Below are 12,971 nucleotides of genomic sequence, written 5' to 3'. Positions count from 1 at the left end.
GGGTTACAACTTTTAGGGTTAGGGTTAGGGTTACAGGTTTTAGGGTTAGGGTTAGGGTTACAGCTTTTAGGGTTAAGATTACAGATTTTAGCAGGGGTTAGGGTTACAGCTTTTAGGGTTAGGGTTAGGGTTACAACTTTTAGGGTTAGGGTTAGGGTTACAGATTTTAGGGTTAGGGTTACAGCTTTTAGGGTTAGGGTTAGGGTTACAGATTTTAGGGTTAGGGTTAGGGTTACAGATTTTAGGGTTAGGGTTACAGATTTTAGGGTTAGGGTTACAACTTTTAGGGTTAGGGTTAGGGTTAGGGTTACAGATTTTAGGGTTAGGTTAGGGTTACAACTGTTAGGGTTAGGGTTACAGGTTTTAGGGTTAGGGTAGGGTTAGGGTTACAGCTTTTAGGGTTAGGGTTAGGGTTACAGATTTTAGGGTTAGGGTTAGGGTTACAGCTTTTAGAGTTAGGGTTAGGGTTACAGATTTTAGGGTTAGGGTTACAACTTTTAGGGTTAGGGTTAGGGTTAGGGGTTAGGGTTAGGGTAGGGTTAGGGTTAAAGATTTTAGCAGGGGTTAGAGTTAGGTAGGGTTAGGGTTAGGGTTAAAGATTTTAGCAGGGGTTAGAGTTAGGTATAAAGCAGGGGACACAGTGTCTGGAATGCACAGGCCACATGTTACTCATAGTATTCCTTTTTTTAGGTTCTAATATTGGCCTGGGATGAGAAGGAAGAATGTGTTTGGGAAGATGGTGTGATTGACCAGTTAGGGTTAGGGATTTTAGCCACTGTTACCCAGAGACTACAGCTCATAACCAGAGGTTAGGGTTAGTTACAAAATAATTTTTGTGATATTAATCTGAAAACAAGTGGTGCAGTGGTTAACACTGTTGCCTCACAGCAAGAAGGTTCCAGGTTCAAGCATCAGTTTTCACGTTCTCCCTGTGTGGGTTCTCTCCTGGTTCTCCAGCTTCCTCTCACAGTCCAAACACACGCAAGTTAACTGGTGACTAAATCACCTGTAGCTGTGACAGTGAGTGTGAATGGTTGTTTGTCTCTATGTGTTGACCCTGCGATGGACTGGTGATCTGTACAGGGTGTACCCCGCCTTTCACCCAGTGTCAGCTGGAATAGGCTCCAGCACCCTCCAACCCTTAATGGATAAGCGGTACAGATAATGAATGAATGAATGAATGATTTGAAAATAGAGAAACTCAACTCAAAAGTTAAGTTACAAAACTTTATTGATTCTGTTGAGACAGCATTTAACAAACCACAGCAAAGATAAAGACAGATGACAGAACACTTTGTTTCACTCTCTCATCATGAGCACATGAGGATAATACATCTCTGCACAAGAACATTTAACTGTAAGATGTTAATCGAAACTGTCCAAAGCTTCAACTCCTGAAACTTAATACATAAACAAGATATTACAAATATATTTAAAGAAGAAAAAGACAGTTTAAATAATCCTCACATTTCACTATTATCATATATGACCTTTCCTATTTTTGTTGCTTGTAATATAACAAATGACATTAGCACAGCTGACCTTTACTATTAGATTACAAGTGATGCAAAATTTTTGACACCTTACTATACTTCTTGATGCTCAAAACATTTTAGCGTACAAAGACTCTCCTGTGATCGTGGACGACGTCTCTCCGATCATGGATCTGTGTGATTGTGGATGACGTTGTGCACCAAGTGGTGATACCTGGAAGAAATCAGAGAAATATACAAAGGAAAATGATCAATACACTACTACCTATTCCTCATCAACAGTTTAACCATGAAAAGACAGATAAATGTTCAACATTACACCTGAACCACAACATTTAACAAACATTAGAGGCTGTTTCAGAAAACCAACATCACCTCCTCACCACCAAAAACAAATATTTGGGAAAAAGTAAAATGATTATCAATTGTGTGTCAATCAACTCATCATTGGATGTTACTGTGAACTGCACAACGAGAAACACAATCAGTAAAGTCAATTTTGAATGCAGGATTTTAACTTGTGTTGTTTATTATACTTCAGCAAAAAGTAATTTTTTCCACCACAGATGGTCACATACAGAATCATTATTTCATATTTCGACCTTCTTATTATTAACACATATTTAAAATGTCTTTGTTTTGTGTTTTGTTTAATGAATAACAACCAAATTTACAAATGTCTTAACGGCAGCTTATGTGAAAACTTTTTAAGATTAGGTCGTTATAACCTGTAAAGATATTTTTAAATCACCCTCTGACCAACAGTTAAAATTAACACACACTCCAATATTTAGTACAATATTTGTTTTGTACTATTATACTATTATAATTAAGAATTTCTCATCATGTCCAATCAAACTAAAGTTAAGATATTTTTCAATCCCATTTTGACTGATCCTGAACAATAACAATCCAAAACAGAACATTTAGCGTTTGTTGGTTCTGATGTGTTTGATATAGTTTGATGAGAAGGTGAGGAGAGCTACAGTCACTTTGTCCACAGACAAAACATTGACAACTATTCTGATACTTATTTTTTAAAACCTAGAATGCTAAATATTTGCTTCAAGACAGAGGCTTGAGAGGTGAGAATTTAACAGTTTTCTTTGTCATATGACAAATAGTAAATACTGTTGATTAAGCAAAAGATCTGAAAACATCACCTTGAGCTCTGAGCGATTACAGTCAGTACTTTTTTAGATTTAATACAGGTGATTAATCAGTTCTTATTATATTCAGTACTAAATTCATTAAATACCAAGGTCTGAGCTGGGATTTACCCAGTGACACGAAAAAACAACATTAATAATTCAGCTCATCAACACATATTGTTCAGACTCGTACCTGTTGGAGGTGACGGTGATGGTGGTGTCTCTGAGCTGCAGCAGCTGAACAAGTTGACCTGGAAAACACAGAAAGTTGTAAAACATTGATTAACACAAAACAGAGATGGAAACTTTTTACCACTGAAACACAACATGTGACCACGGGAGTGAAACGTCAACACTAAAGCCTCGACACAAAACGTGACTGAGCTAAAAGAGAAAAGCAATGGAAAAACAAAATGTGATGATCTTTCTCTTCAGCTGCAACTAAAGAGTTCCTAAACCACTGAACTGCTCCTCACATCGACAGCAGTGAACACTCTGCTAATGCTCCTGTTTCTGCAGCTCCGTCTCATTAGCTCCTGATGTAAACAGCTGAGGTGTTCTTCAGGTGGAGCAGGTCTGTTCTGAACCACAGGTGATATTTATGCTGTTTTTATTTTTTCTGTTTGAGGAGTCTGAAGGTCACACACAGCTTCAGGTACAGGTTTCGTCTCATGAGCTGAGTTTATCTTCAGCCTGACACAATCACCGCTGATCAGAGCAGTGTTTCAGCACCTGAGCTGTTTCCTGTCACATGACAACAAACGTCATCTAAAATGTCTGAGGCTCAAACTTGTGGAGGAGAAGTTTAGTTTTCAACATAAAAGTGAAGTCAAGTGTTAAGACACTGCTCATCACTAACAAACAGAAGTGTGGGTCACTACACGACCAGGACTGAACATAAACCGATGTAAAGACTCACCATGATAATCAGACAGTTAGCATCGTCCACACAATCAAACAAATAAAAACATGAAGCTAATGCTAACGCTAACATCCAGGTGCACAGCAGTCAGGTACAGACACAATATAACACAACGTGACCACAAACACACAAACAGCGACACGACAGAGCGATATAACCGAGTTAAAGAGGGTTACACAGATGCTAACTGTCGCTAAAGTGACTGTAAACAAACACAACAGAGGTTTAAACAGACTCAGGAGCTCCATGTGTTTTCACCACGTTGGGAAACACACGTACACACACGCACACGCGCGCGCGCATACACGCACACACACACACACTCTGGAACTGGAAGTGAAGTCTTTAGAGGAGAAGGCTAATGCTAACGATAACCGCTAACGTAAATGCTAACACTAGCCGCTAGCTAGTTCGCTCCTAATCTTACCTTTGCAGGTGTGTTCAAAGTCCAGCTTCACTCCTGTTGGACAAACAGCAGCTCCACAGTTTGTTTTTACATCCGGGCTCCTTCACTGATCCAGTTTCCTCTCAGTTCTGACAAACAGAGGCGCCGCTTCACACACTGGTTTAAATCTGTTTCCGGGTTCGTTTCTCCGCCTCTCTACGCTCCTCCCACAAGGTCATGACCGATGACGACACACGCAAGCCAACAACGGCAGGAAAAAAAACGCTGATTAATAAAGTCTAAGTATCCCTGAAGGCACCACTTATGTTTTAAATGAAGAGTCGACGCCAGTTTAGAAACAGGTCTCAGGTTTATTGAATGAATTGCCATGCAGTTTAGTGAGACACGTGACAAACTGTTGGATGTGAGTTTTGGTTCTGTACATGATTGATCAACACAAACTGATCGATCTGATCGATTTCAGCCTGTGAAACAAACGGAGAGAATCTGAACACACAAAATGAGGACAGGTTTACATTCAGGGTCTGAGAGGAGGAGGAGGAACAGGTTTACTGACCTTCTCTCTACTTTGTATTTCACATTTCTAACATTAAGATTTGAGTGAGATCTTTGTGTCATAATCACAAGAAAAAAAAATCTGGAGACTTGACTCTAAATTATGACTAATTATGCTTTTGTCATAATGTTTGTAATAAATTGTATTTTGTTATGTTAAGAGAAGATCTACAAAATCCATGAATACAAAGATCTACAAGATTAACATCTCAGTAACATTTGTTTATCTAAGTTTTCATCAGAATTATGATCAAATCTCAGGTATTGACAAAATCCATAAATTCTAAAATTCACAGAATTAATTTGCAAAGATCAAATAATTACAATTTTTCAGATTTCAGATTTGTGTATTTCATAACTACAACCAAAGATTTTGTAAAAACTTTGTCGTAATCACAGCAGGACATCTCTTACATATGAGACTGATAATTATAACCACAGATTAATTAAAAGATCTGTATTTCATCTTATGAGATCTCTCTCCGAAGAATTCAGGTCGGAGAGTTTTTGAACCTAAACGCAGCGCTGCCTCCTCCTCCTCATGAGATGATGCTGTTTGTAAAAATAGAAGTTACACTGAAATCCAAACTGTTTTCATGTCATTTTTTTCTCTTCACACAGTGAAAAATAAAGTTTTTCATCTAGCCGTCAGTTAGCCTCACATGACGTTAGCATCATTAGCATTTTCCATTGAAATCAAGACAACTGAAAGCCTCCACACTATTCTGTTTGATTTCAATAGAAACTCGTCAATAGAATCAAACTAAATATGTTCTTTTAATGGATTTAGTGTTAAACGTTTAGTACCAACCAAAATTAAAAACAACAAGGAATCTTTAACAAATGATAGAAGACTTGTTCAGTCAGGATAAATGCACTTAAAGAGTTTTTCACATCGAAATTCTTGAATGTTTTCAGAGCTGATGGAAGGAAGAAAGAAGGCAATGAAAGGTTTTTAGTAGCACGGACGAGTGTCATCAGTTTATAATGTCATTCTCTCACCAGACTTCATTCAGAAAAACAACCATTTGAGCAGCTTTTTTTTCCGGTTATGAAGTAGAGACAAATGAAGTTTAGCTCTGACACTTCTAATTTACACTTTCTTTGAATTTCAAAAGTGTCAGTTTATTATTTATGTTTCTGTCTTCAAACTGTGACGAGAATAACTTGATGATATAGATATTTTTGAGGAGAGGACGACATCTAAGTGCTGAAACTCGTCCCTGAAGTGGTCAAACATCCGATAGAAAAGCACTTCTCAGGTCTGAGACCTGAACACCTTCGACCCTCCTGTTGCATTGATAAGAGTTTGTACCTTCTGTACGTCTCAAGGCATCTGATTTTCTCACAGGAAAACTAACTCAGTTCATTTACATACATACATATTCACAAACAAAAAGAAAGAACAGGAAAGAGTATTTGCTATTTAAGTTGCTTATCTGGTAAACTTAAGTCACAGCTGCATCTTTGTAAAGCGTGGTGGCATATAAAGTAGCACGCTAACAGTTAGCAGAAGGTAACATGATGCTGCTTTTACAATAACAGATCTGTGCTTCTCCTTCAATAGTGGTCAAAACAAAAACAAAACCCTCAGAACAACTGTACAGATGTTAATTATATGACAGTAACACAAACATTGGCTTTATTCCAGTGAAAGGCTTTAAAGTGTCTTTACACTTTCATGTTACTTCAGATAATAATTTCCACCAGGTTGGAAACAGAAAAACAAAAAGTCACAAACTGATTTTTCCTGTCGCACACATTTACTGACATTCTACTCTACTTTAGCACTAGCTAGCATTACTCTTATAAATGGATCATTTGTTTTGCTGCAGTTAATGAGTTAATTTCACAAAAATTCTGTAAGACTAAAAACTAAGACAGACAAAACAGATGACAGAGAATGAGGAAAAAAATAAGACAAGTTAGCAAAAACTTTAGCTGAGTCATTGTGGCTAATGGCTAACAAACAACAACAGTGGTTGATTAAAATAGCGTTGTACAACTGAATACAGTCTGCACACAATTATGATAAATATGATGAAATTAAATATTTTATTACAATTTTTCCACTGTGTTACTGTATTAGTTACTGTTGTAACGTATAATGTGGTAGCCTGTACCTGGTTAGCTAGTTAGCCAGTGAGCTAGTAACAGCTCACTCCACTACTCTTGTGTTAGCTACAAGCAAACTGTAACTGTAGACTTTGTTACACATGTAAACTTTGATGGGTACAAGAGCAATGAGCTAACTAGGCTCTGCTAACGTACCTCACGTCTGTAACTGCAGTTGTATTTGCAGTAGAGGAACTGTTAGCATTAGCACGAACTATACAAATTTTTAGCTAATCCACAAATATCAACTTGTAAAACTGAGTATTTGAATCTGAAGAGTGATTTTCCATGTACACATGGAATCCTTAATCTCAAAGATAAATGCAGTATTTTTATGTACAAATAATATGTTAATACACAGGTGTAATACACTGGAGTAAAGCCATTGCTAAGTGTTACCAGCATTAGTAATGACATTATAATAATAAGTGTTTAAGTACAGACAAGAGGCCTTTGCTTGTCAATACTGAGAACACATCTGTTTAGACTGTTTTTTAAAAAAACATTCACATATCCAGGAAACTGATCATTACTGATCTCCTCAGAAAGAAGAATTAATTTTCTGTCAAACAGAACCAAAGAGTCCGTCACTCCCATTAATCTCGAGTCAATCACAGGAATGTATCTCGTGTTGAACGTTTGTTAAATATGCAAACATGTCATTAACAGACATGTAACTGTAACACGTTAATTCAGTTCACTTATACACAGATATACAGTTAGTGGAACAGGGACGATGAGGTTGTTGCATAAATCAAATGAATCACTGCAGCTTGGCAGCCATTTTGGCTCAAACTGGACAGGAAACCATTCGAGTAATGGCCGAGTTTTGCAGAAAAAAACAGTTAATCTGAAACTGTTCATGTAAATGTTCCTGTTTAATTCAACATTGTAGAGTTTTGTTTTCATTAGCATTGTGTAGTGAGTGTCGCGACAATCTGTTTCAATTGAAATTCAACTCAGACCTTTCTTTAACAACAGAAAACCAAAGGAAACTTGAATTATTCCCTAACAAACATAGATTAAATAAACTGATGAGTTGACACGATGACTTTTAATTGGTTTTCTTTCACCAGACACTTAGAAAGTTTCTACTTCATAAAACGTTTTTTTAAATAGCTGAAAATTTAGGAAAGCAGCAGTTAGCACTGCAGAATAAACTGTATTTATGTTAAATATCAGGTTTATGTGAAACAAACTAATAAATTAAAACATTAGTTCTGCAAAACGCAGATTTTCAGTTTGTCCTGTTTTTGGATTCAAAGACGATGATGACAGAAGCATCTTAATGTTAGCGTCTTTCCAATGATTAGCAAATGATATTTAACCATTTAGGCTGGAATTATAGTTGTTTACATTAAAACAAACAAACAAACAAAAACCTCCCTGGCTCTTTGGCTTCCTTCAATCCACAGAGACAGGTTCAAGATTAACGAGGGTTCAGTCATTAGTTTAGCAGGTGTCATGGAAATGCAACAGCTGAAGGAAACCCACATTTCATGGCAATGCATCCAATATTTTTCTAAATATTTCACTTTCTCTGTTGTTGGAGCTAAAAACACGAGAATCAGCTCTTTTGATTGTGACGGACGTCTGGTGAAAACGACGACAATTTAAACTCAACATGTTGGGGAATTCTCTCAGACAAAGTAAAATATGATATTTTCATTTCTTTCTCTTTTTCTGTTTCTACACCATTTTGTAAAGTTCACATTGTGCTTTCTCTGTTTAGTGTTTTCTCTCCTTCCTGTTCTTTGAGAACGACAGAACCGACCGTCACACCGTTGTTCTCCGTTCCTTAGACGTCCTGCTGGTGTTTGTGGGGTTGGAACGATATTTTGGTTTTTTAGAGTTTGCTTTTCGTGAAGCAGGAGACGATCAGCTGATGCCAGCTGCTGTCAAACTTAAATCATGCTCGTTTTAGGAGATGTGTTTACATGCTTTTCTGTGGCTTCATTATTCCAATTAATTACAAGATTTAATATCATAACAACCAGCTGTGCTCACTGTTTCCTCTCCTGTTCCGAACGTTTCGAAGCTCAGCTCAGGTTATTTGCTGGTTCAGAGTAAAATCCAGGAAAATCCAAGGTCTGTTAGTTTCTGATTTGAATTTGTCTCAGGCAGCAGTCGAGTCCATCTAGTGTTTTTCCTATCTGGAAAAGTCCCAGACGTCGTACTTTCCCAGCTGCACATGAACACAACCATCGCTGAAATCTGTTATTGGGAACAATCAGACGAGGTTAACGAGAACATTGGATCCAGTAAATCCCCTCAGCTCCACCTTCAGCTCCTGTTTCCACCAGAGAAGAAGAAAATTCGCTGACTCCATCTTTGAAAAAGGTCAGAGGTCAGTCAGAGCTGGTAGGTTAAAGGTCGTCTGCGGTCACATGATGCCGTTGGTGACGTACTGGAAGGAGTCGTAGAGTTTGGTGGTGATGGAGCGCATGGATCCGTCCACCAGCTGCTCCACCAGGAGCTGCAGCTGCTCCTCCGTCAGGGACATGTGGAAACGCTCCTTCAGGCCTCGGATGGTGCTGGAGCCGTGGAAACAAGGGAGGTGAGAACCTGGAGGGGAGAAATAACAGGAGAGAGACGCCATCAGCATCAGCAGACGGCATTCGCTGCTTCATTAGTTCATCGACAGAAAATGAATCTGCACCTTCTCTCATGTGCTGCTTTTCTTTAGACAAATGACATGTTCACTGTTCTTTAAGCATTGGTGACTAAACGACCAATAATCAAGAAAATAATTGATTATTGGTCTGGTTAGGAAAGCTAAAACTGGTTTTGGTTAGCTAAAAGGTGTACTCAGGTGTATTTCACCTTGTTGCATGATCTCCACTATCTGCAGCACCTTCTCCATGTGTTTCCTGGCAGCGATCAGACCCTGGAGCATCAACATCTTATAGTAGATGAACATGTCTCCATCCAGACCGCCCATCACCTGAAACAGAAACATCATCAGACTCCACCCACACCTGTAACCCCTGACGACAGGTAAAGTTCAGACAGAAAAAAAAACAACTCTCAGTTTACTCACGTCGACAAACTCTGACGTAAGTTTGAAGGCCGACGTCTCGAAGCCGAGGTTACGAGGAGAGCTGGAGAGGATGAAGCCAAAGTCGATGTGGATAATGTGGCCTTCAGAGTCCAGCAGGATGTTCCCATTATGTCTGAGCAGAGAAGGAAACTGTTAGCCTGTTCACAAGTGGCTGAATGACGTAAGATGAAGAGAGGGAAGGAGAGAGAGTGAGATAGAGATAACAAGAGGGAGAGAGAGACAGTGTATTTGCGGGTGAGCTGCTGGGTGGAGGTGGGGTGGGCGTGTCTCACCTGTCTTTGACCTGCAGCAGGTAACAGATGAGGCTGTAGCCAGCGCAGCTCTGGACAAAGTTCCTCTGAGCGGTCAGGAAAGCCTCGGTGGTGTAACTGCCGTGCTCCTGCAGGAAGTAGTCCAGCAGAGACAGCTGACTCTGTTTACGCACCTGAGGGGGGCGGAGACACAGACCACATGGTCAAATCACACACCTGTCTCACCTGTCGTTTCTGTGGTAACAGTAGCATCAGTTACCCAACAGTGCCCTTCATACCTGGTGCAGAGAGACGGCATTGAGGACAGGTTCGATCATCCCGCTGTCTGACGACATCACCAGGATCTTATAAGGTTTGATCCAGAGGGGAACTCGCTCCTGCTGCCAGATTGACTGAGGACACACACACACACGGTCACACCTGCTCTCACCTGATCACACCTAACATCATGAGTTTAACATGTTCTGGCTGATCTGCTGCAGGGAGGCTGATCTGTGCCTGAGCAGTCAAAGCTGAGGGAAAAAAAAACCCACCATCAATCTAATCAGCCAATCAGAGTCACCACCAGCTGTTGCTGTGGTGACCTTGCCCCCCAAAGGTGGACAACTGTTCATAAACCAAAACTCATCAAACAAACCCTCACAGCTCAAAAACTACAAGTCCCATCAGCACAGTGTGTTCACTCTGAGCTCCACAGAGCTTCAGAGCTCAGTTTAACATGGCAGTCTATGGGACTGTGGGTCAGCGCTCTCTGTGTTTGGAGGAGATTTATTCACAAACTGTGAGTCATGTGACAATGGGAGTCACACTGGGTGAGAGAGGACACATTTCTCTACGTCTTCATATAGAAAGTGTCTGTGTAGGTTGGAAACTGTGGGAATTAAAAGAGGTTTGAATCAGATTTTTATGGTAAAATGTTCAGAGGTGGCAGTTAGAGTGATGATGTCACACACTCTAACCCTGAACATTCCGCACAATACACACCCATTATAAACTCTGACACGGTAAAATAAAAACATAAAACTTAAACTGTGATTTCATTAAAACTATAACAGCTATCAACATGAAGATTTAACTGAAAACAGGCTCAGGTCTTGTGACCTGTTTAAAGTTTCAACCATGTTTCTATGTGAACGTATATGCATGGGTTTGATTTTCTCCACGACGTTTCAATGGGAAATTTTTTGCAGTTTTTCGCAATTTATGTCGTCATGGTTACGGCAAACGATTCCCAGTTGAACCGTGCTTTGACGTATGTTTTGCTGGGGTTTTCTCAAAGCTGTAGGAGTAGTTACTGAAATGTGAGTCGGTACCTGCAGCTGTCGGAGGACCTGATAGGCCAGCAGCTCCTGCCTCAGGTCGTCTCCACACTTGACGATGACCGACAGTAACCTCCAGTTGGGCAGGTGACCGTACGGGGAGCCCTCTCTGATCCGCCTGAGGACACAAACAGAGACTGTGACATGTCGCCGCCGCCGCCGCCGCTGAGGGATGTCTCTGTGATGTCACTGGGTTCTGACCCCGCCCCCTCCCTCACCTGACTTTCTCCTCCCAGGGTTCTTTGAGGGCGACGGCTGACGGGTCCTCAGGGTCTCTCCTGAAGGTCGTCGGAGTGTGAGCGAGGTTCTCCGACAGACGACGCCTGAAACACAGAGGTCAGAGACAGAGACAGAGACAGAGACAGAGGTCAGAGGTCAGAGACAGAGGTCAGGTTAGTTGTGTAGTTGTGTTACAGGTGTATTACAGGTGTGTAGTTGCAGTTGTGTACCTGATGTCTCCCGCAGCGATGAACACCGGCTCTTTACTCTCCAGACTCGTGATGCTGTCGACTGAGAACTGACTGATGTTGTCGCTGCTGCTGGTCTGAGCCTCAGCCTGCAACACACACACACACACACACACAGGTTTAGGTCTTTACTGTACGTTGATTCATGTCGTTTCTCTGACAGGAAGTATGTCATAGAAAAAATATTTCTAAATAAAATGACCTGAGAATTATTTCTTCTTATTGGTGATTGATTATTACTGATGATTGATTATTATTGGTGATTGATTATTGTAACAGACTCTGAGTTTGTTCAACTTTGCTTTATTTTCCATCTTTTTCACCGTTAATAATCCAAACTCCTCCTCACCTCCACCTGCAGCTGTCCGATGTCGTCCGTGGCCCACGCCTCGTCGTCGTTGTCGTAGTTGGGGACGGTGGAGAAACTTCCTGCCCTGTGCTCTGACGTCATCCCGTTAGCGCCGGTCGCCGTGACGCCGCTGCCACAGTCCAGGTTCTCTGCAGACCGAGCCGAACGGATCCTGGTCTCTGGGATCCGGATTGGAACAGGAGATGTCTCAAAACTCTCACACTCCAACACCTCCACGTAGATGATGTACGGAGCCTGAGGAGGAGAGGAGGAGAGGAGGAGGAAAAGGAAACTGAATTTTGAGAGACCCACAGATTCTGATGAAGAGAAACCACCTGACCTGTGACCTGTGACCTCTGACCTGTGACCTGTGACCTCACCTTGTCCTTGGAGTTGAGGACCACGGCCTGGCTGTGAGGGATCCTGCAGACGTGGTGCTGGTGCTCGGCCGTCGGCAGCCACACTCGAGCTGGCAGCTTGTGGTTCAGCAGCGACAGCTCCGAGATCAGACGCTGAGTTTTCTGCTCTTTGGTCGGAAGAGTCGCCAAACGCTTCCCGATGCAGAGGAGAGACTTCACGAACTCCCTCTGAGGACGGAGACGCTCGGGCTGAGGAGGAGGAGGAGGAGAGAGAGGAGGAGAGGGGAGGAGAGAGAGAGGAGAGAGAGAGGAGGAGAGAGAGAGGAGGAGAGAGAGAGAGGAGAGAGAGGAGGAGGAGAGAGGAGGAGAGGGGAGGAGAGGGGGAGGAGAGAGAGAGAGGAGAGAGAGAGGAGAGAGGAGGAGAGAGAGAGGAGGAGAGGAGGAGGAGGAGGAGAGGAGGAGAGGAGGAGAGGAGGAGAGAGGAGGAGAGAGGAGGAGGGAGAGGAGGAGGAGAGAGGAGGAG

At 41.4% G+C, this 12,971-nt stretch overlaps 1 protein-coding gene across 2 annotated transcripts in view; it reads right to left on the bottom strand.

Moving 5' to 3' along the window:
• Positions 1 to 4,302: 4,302 nt before the first annotated feature.
• Positions 4,303 to 12,971, bottom strand: part of LOC108894570 (phosphatidylinositol 4-kinase beta) — a 22,522-nt gene continuing 13,853 nt past the window's right edge. For both annotated transcript variants that reach the window (XM_051069388.1, XM_051069390.1), the window contains exons 5-14: positions 12,470 to 12,697; positions 12,090 to 12,344; positions 11,723 to 11,829; positions 11,492 to 11,596; positions 11,268 to 11,391; positions 10,233 to 10,346; positions 9,976 to 10,127; positions 9,683 to 9,815; positions 9,466 to 9,586; positions 4,303 to 9,207 (exon numbers count right to left, since the gene is read on the bottom strand). In XM_051069388.1, the coding sequence (XP_050925345.1) occupies positions 9,026 to 9,207; positions 9,466 to 9,586; positions 9,683 to 9,815; positions 9,976 to 10,127; positions 10,233 to 10,346; positions 11,268 to 11,391; positions 11,492 to 11,596; positions 11,723 to 11,829; positions 12,090 to 12,344; positions 12,470 to 12,697 (1,521 nt within the window). In that variant the 3' untranslated portion in view covers positions 4,303 to 9,025. The remainder of the gene's footprint in view (positions 9,208 to 9,465; positions 9,587 to 9,682; positions 9,816 to 9,975; positions 10,128 to 10,232; positions 10,347 to 11,267; positions 11,392 to 11,491; positions 11,597 to 11,722; positions 11,830 to 12,089; positions 12,345 to 12,469; positions 12,698 to 12,971) is intronic.

The sequence above is a fragment of the Lates calcarifer genome, linkage group LG3, assembly GCF_001640805.2.
Source record: "Lates calcarifer isolate ASB-BC8 linkage group LG3, TLL_Latcal_v3, whole genome shotgun sequence".
Lineage (NCBI taxonomy): Eukaryota > Metazoa > Chordata > Actinopteri > Centropomidae > Lates > Lates calcarifer.
This window is presented reverse-complemented; position numbering and strand designations above follow the sequence as displayed.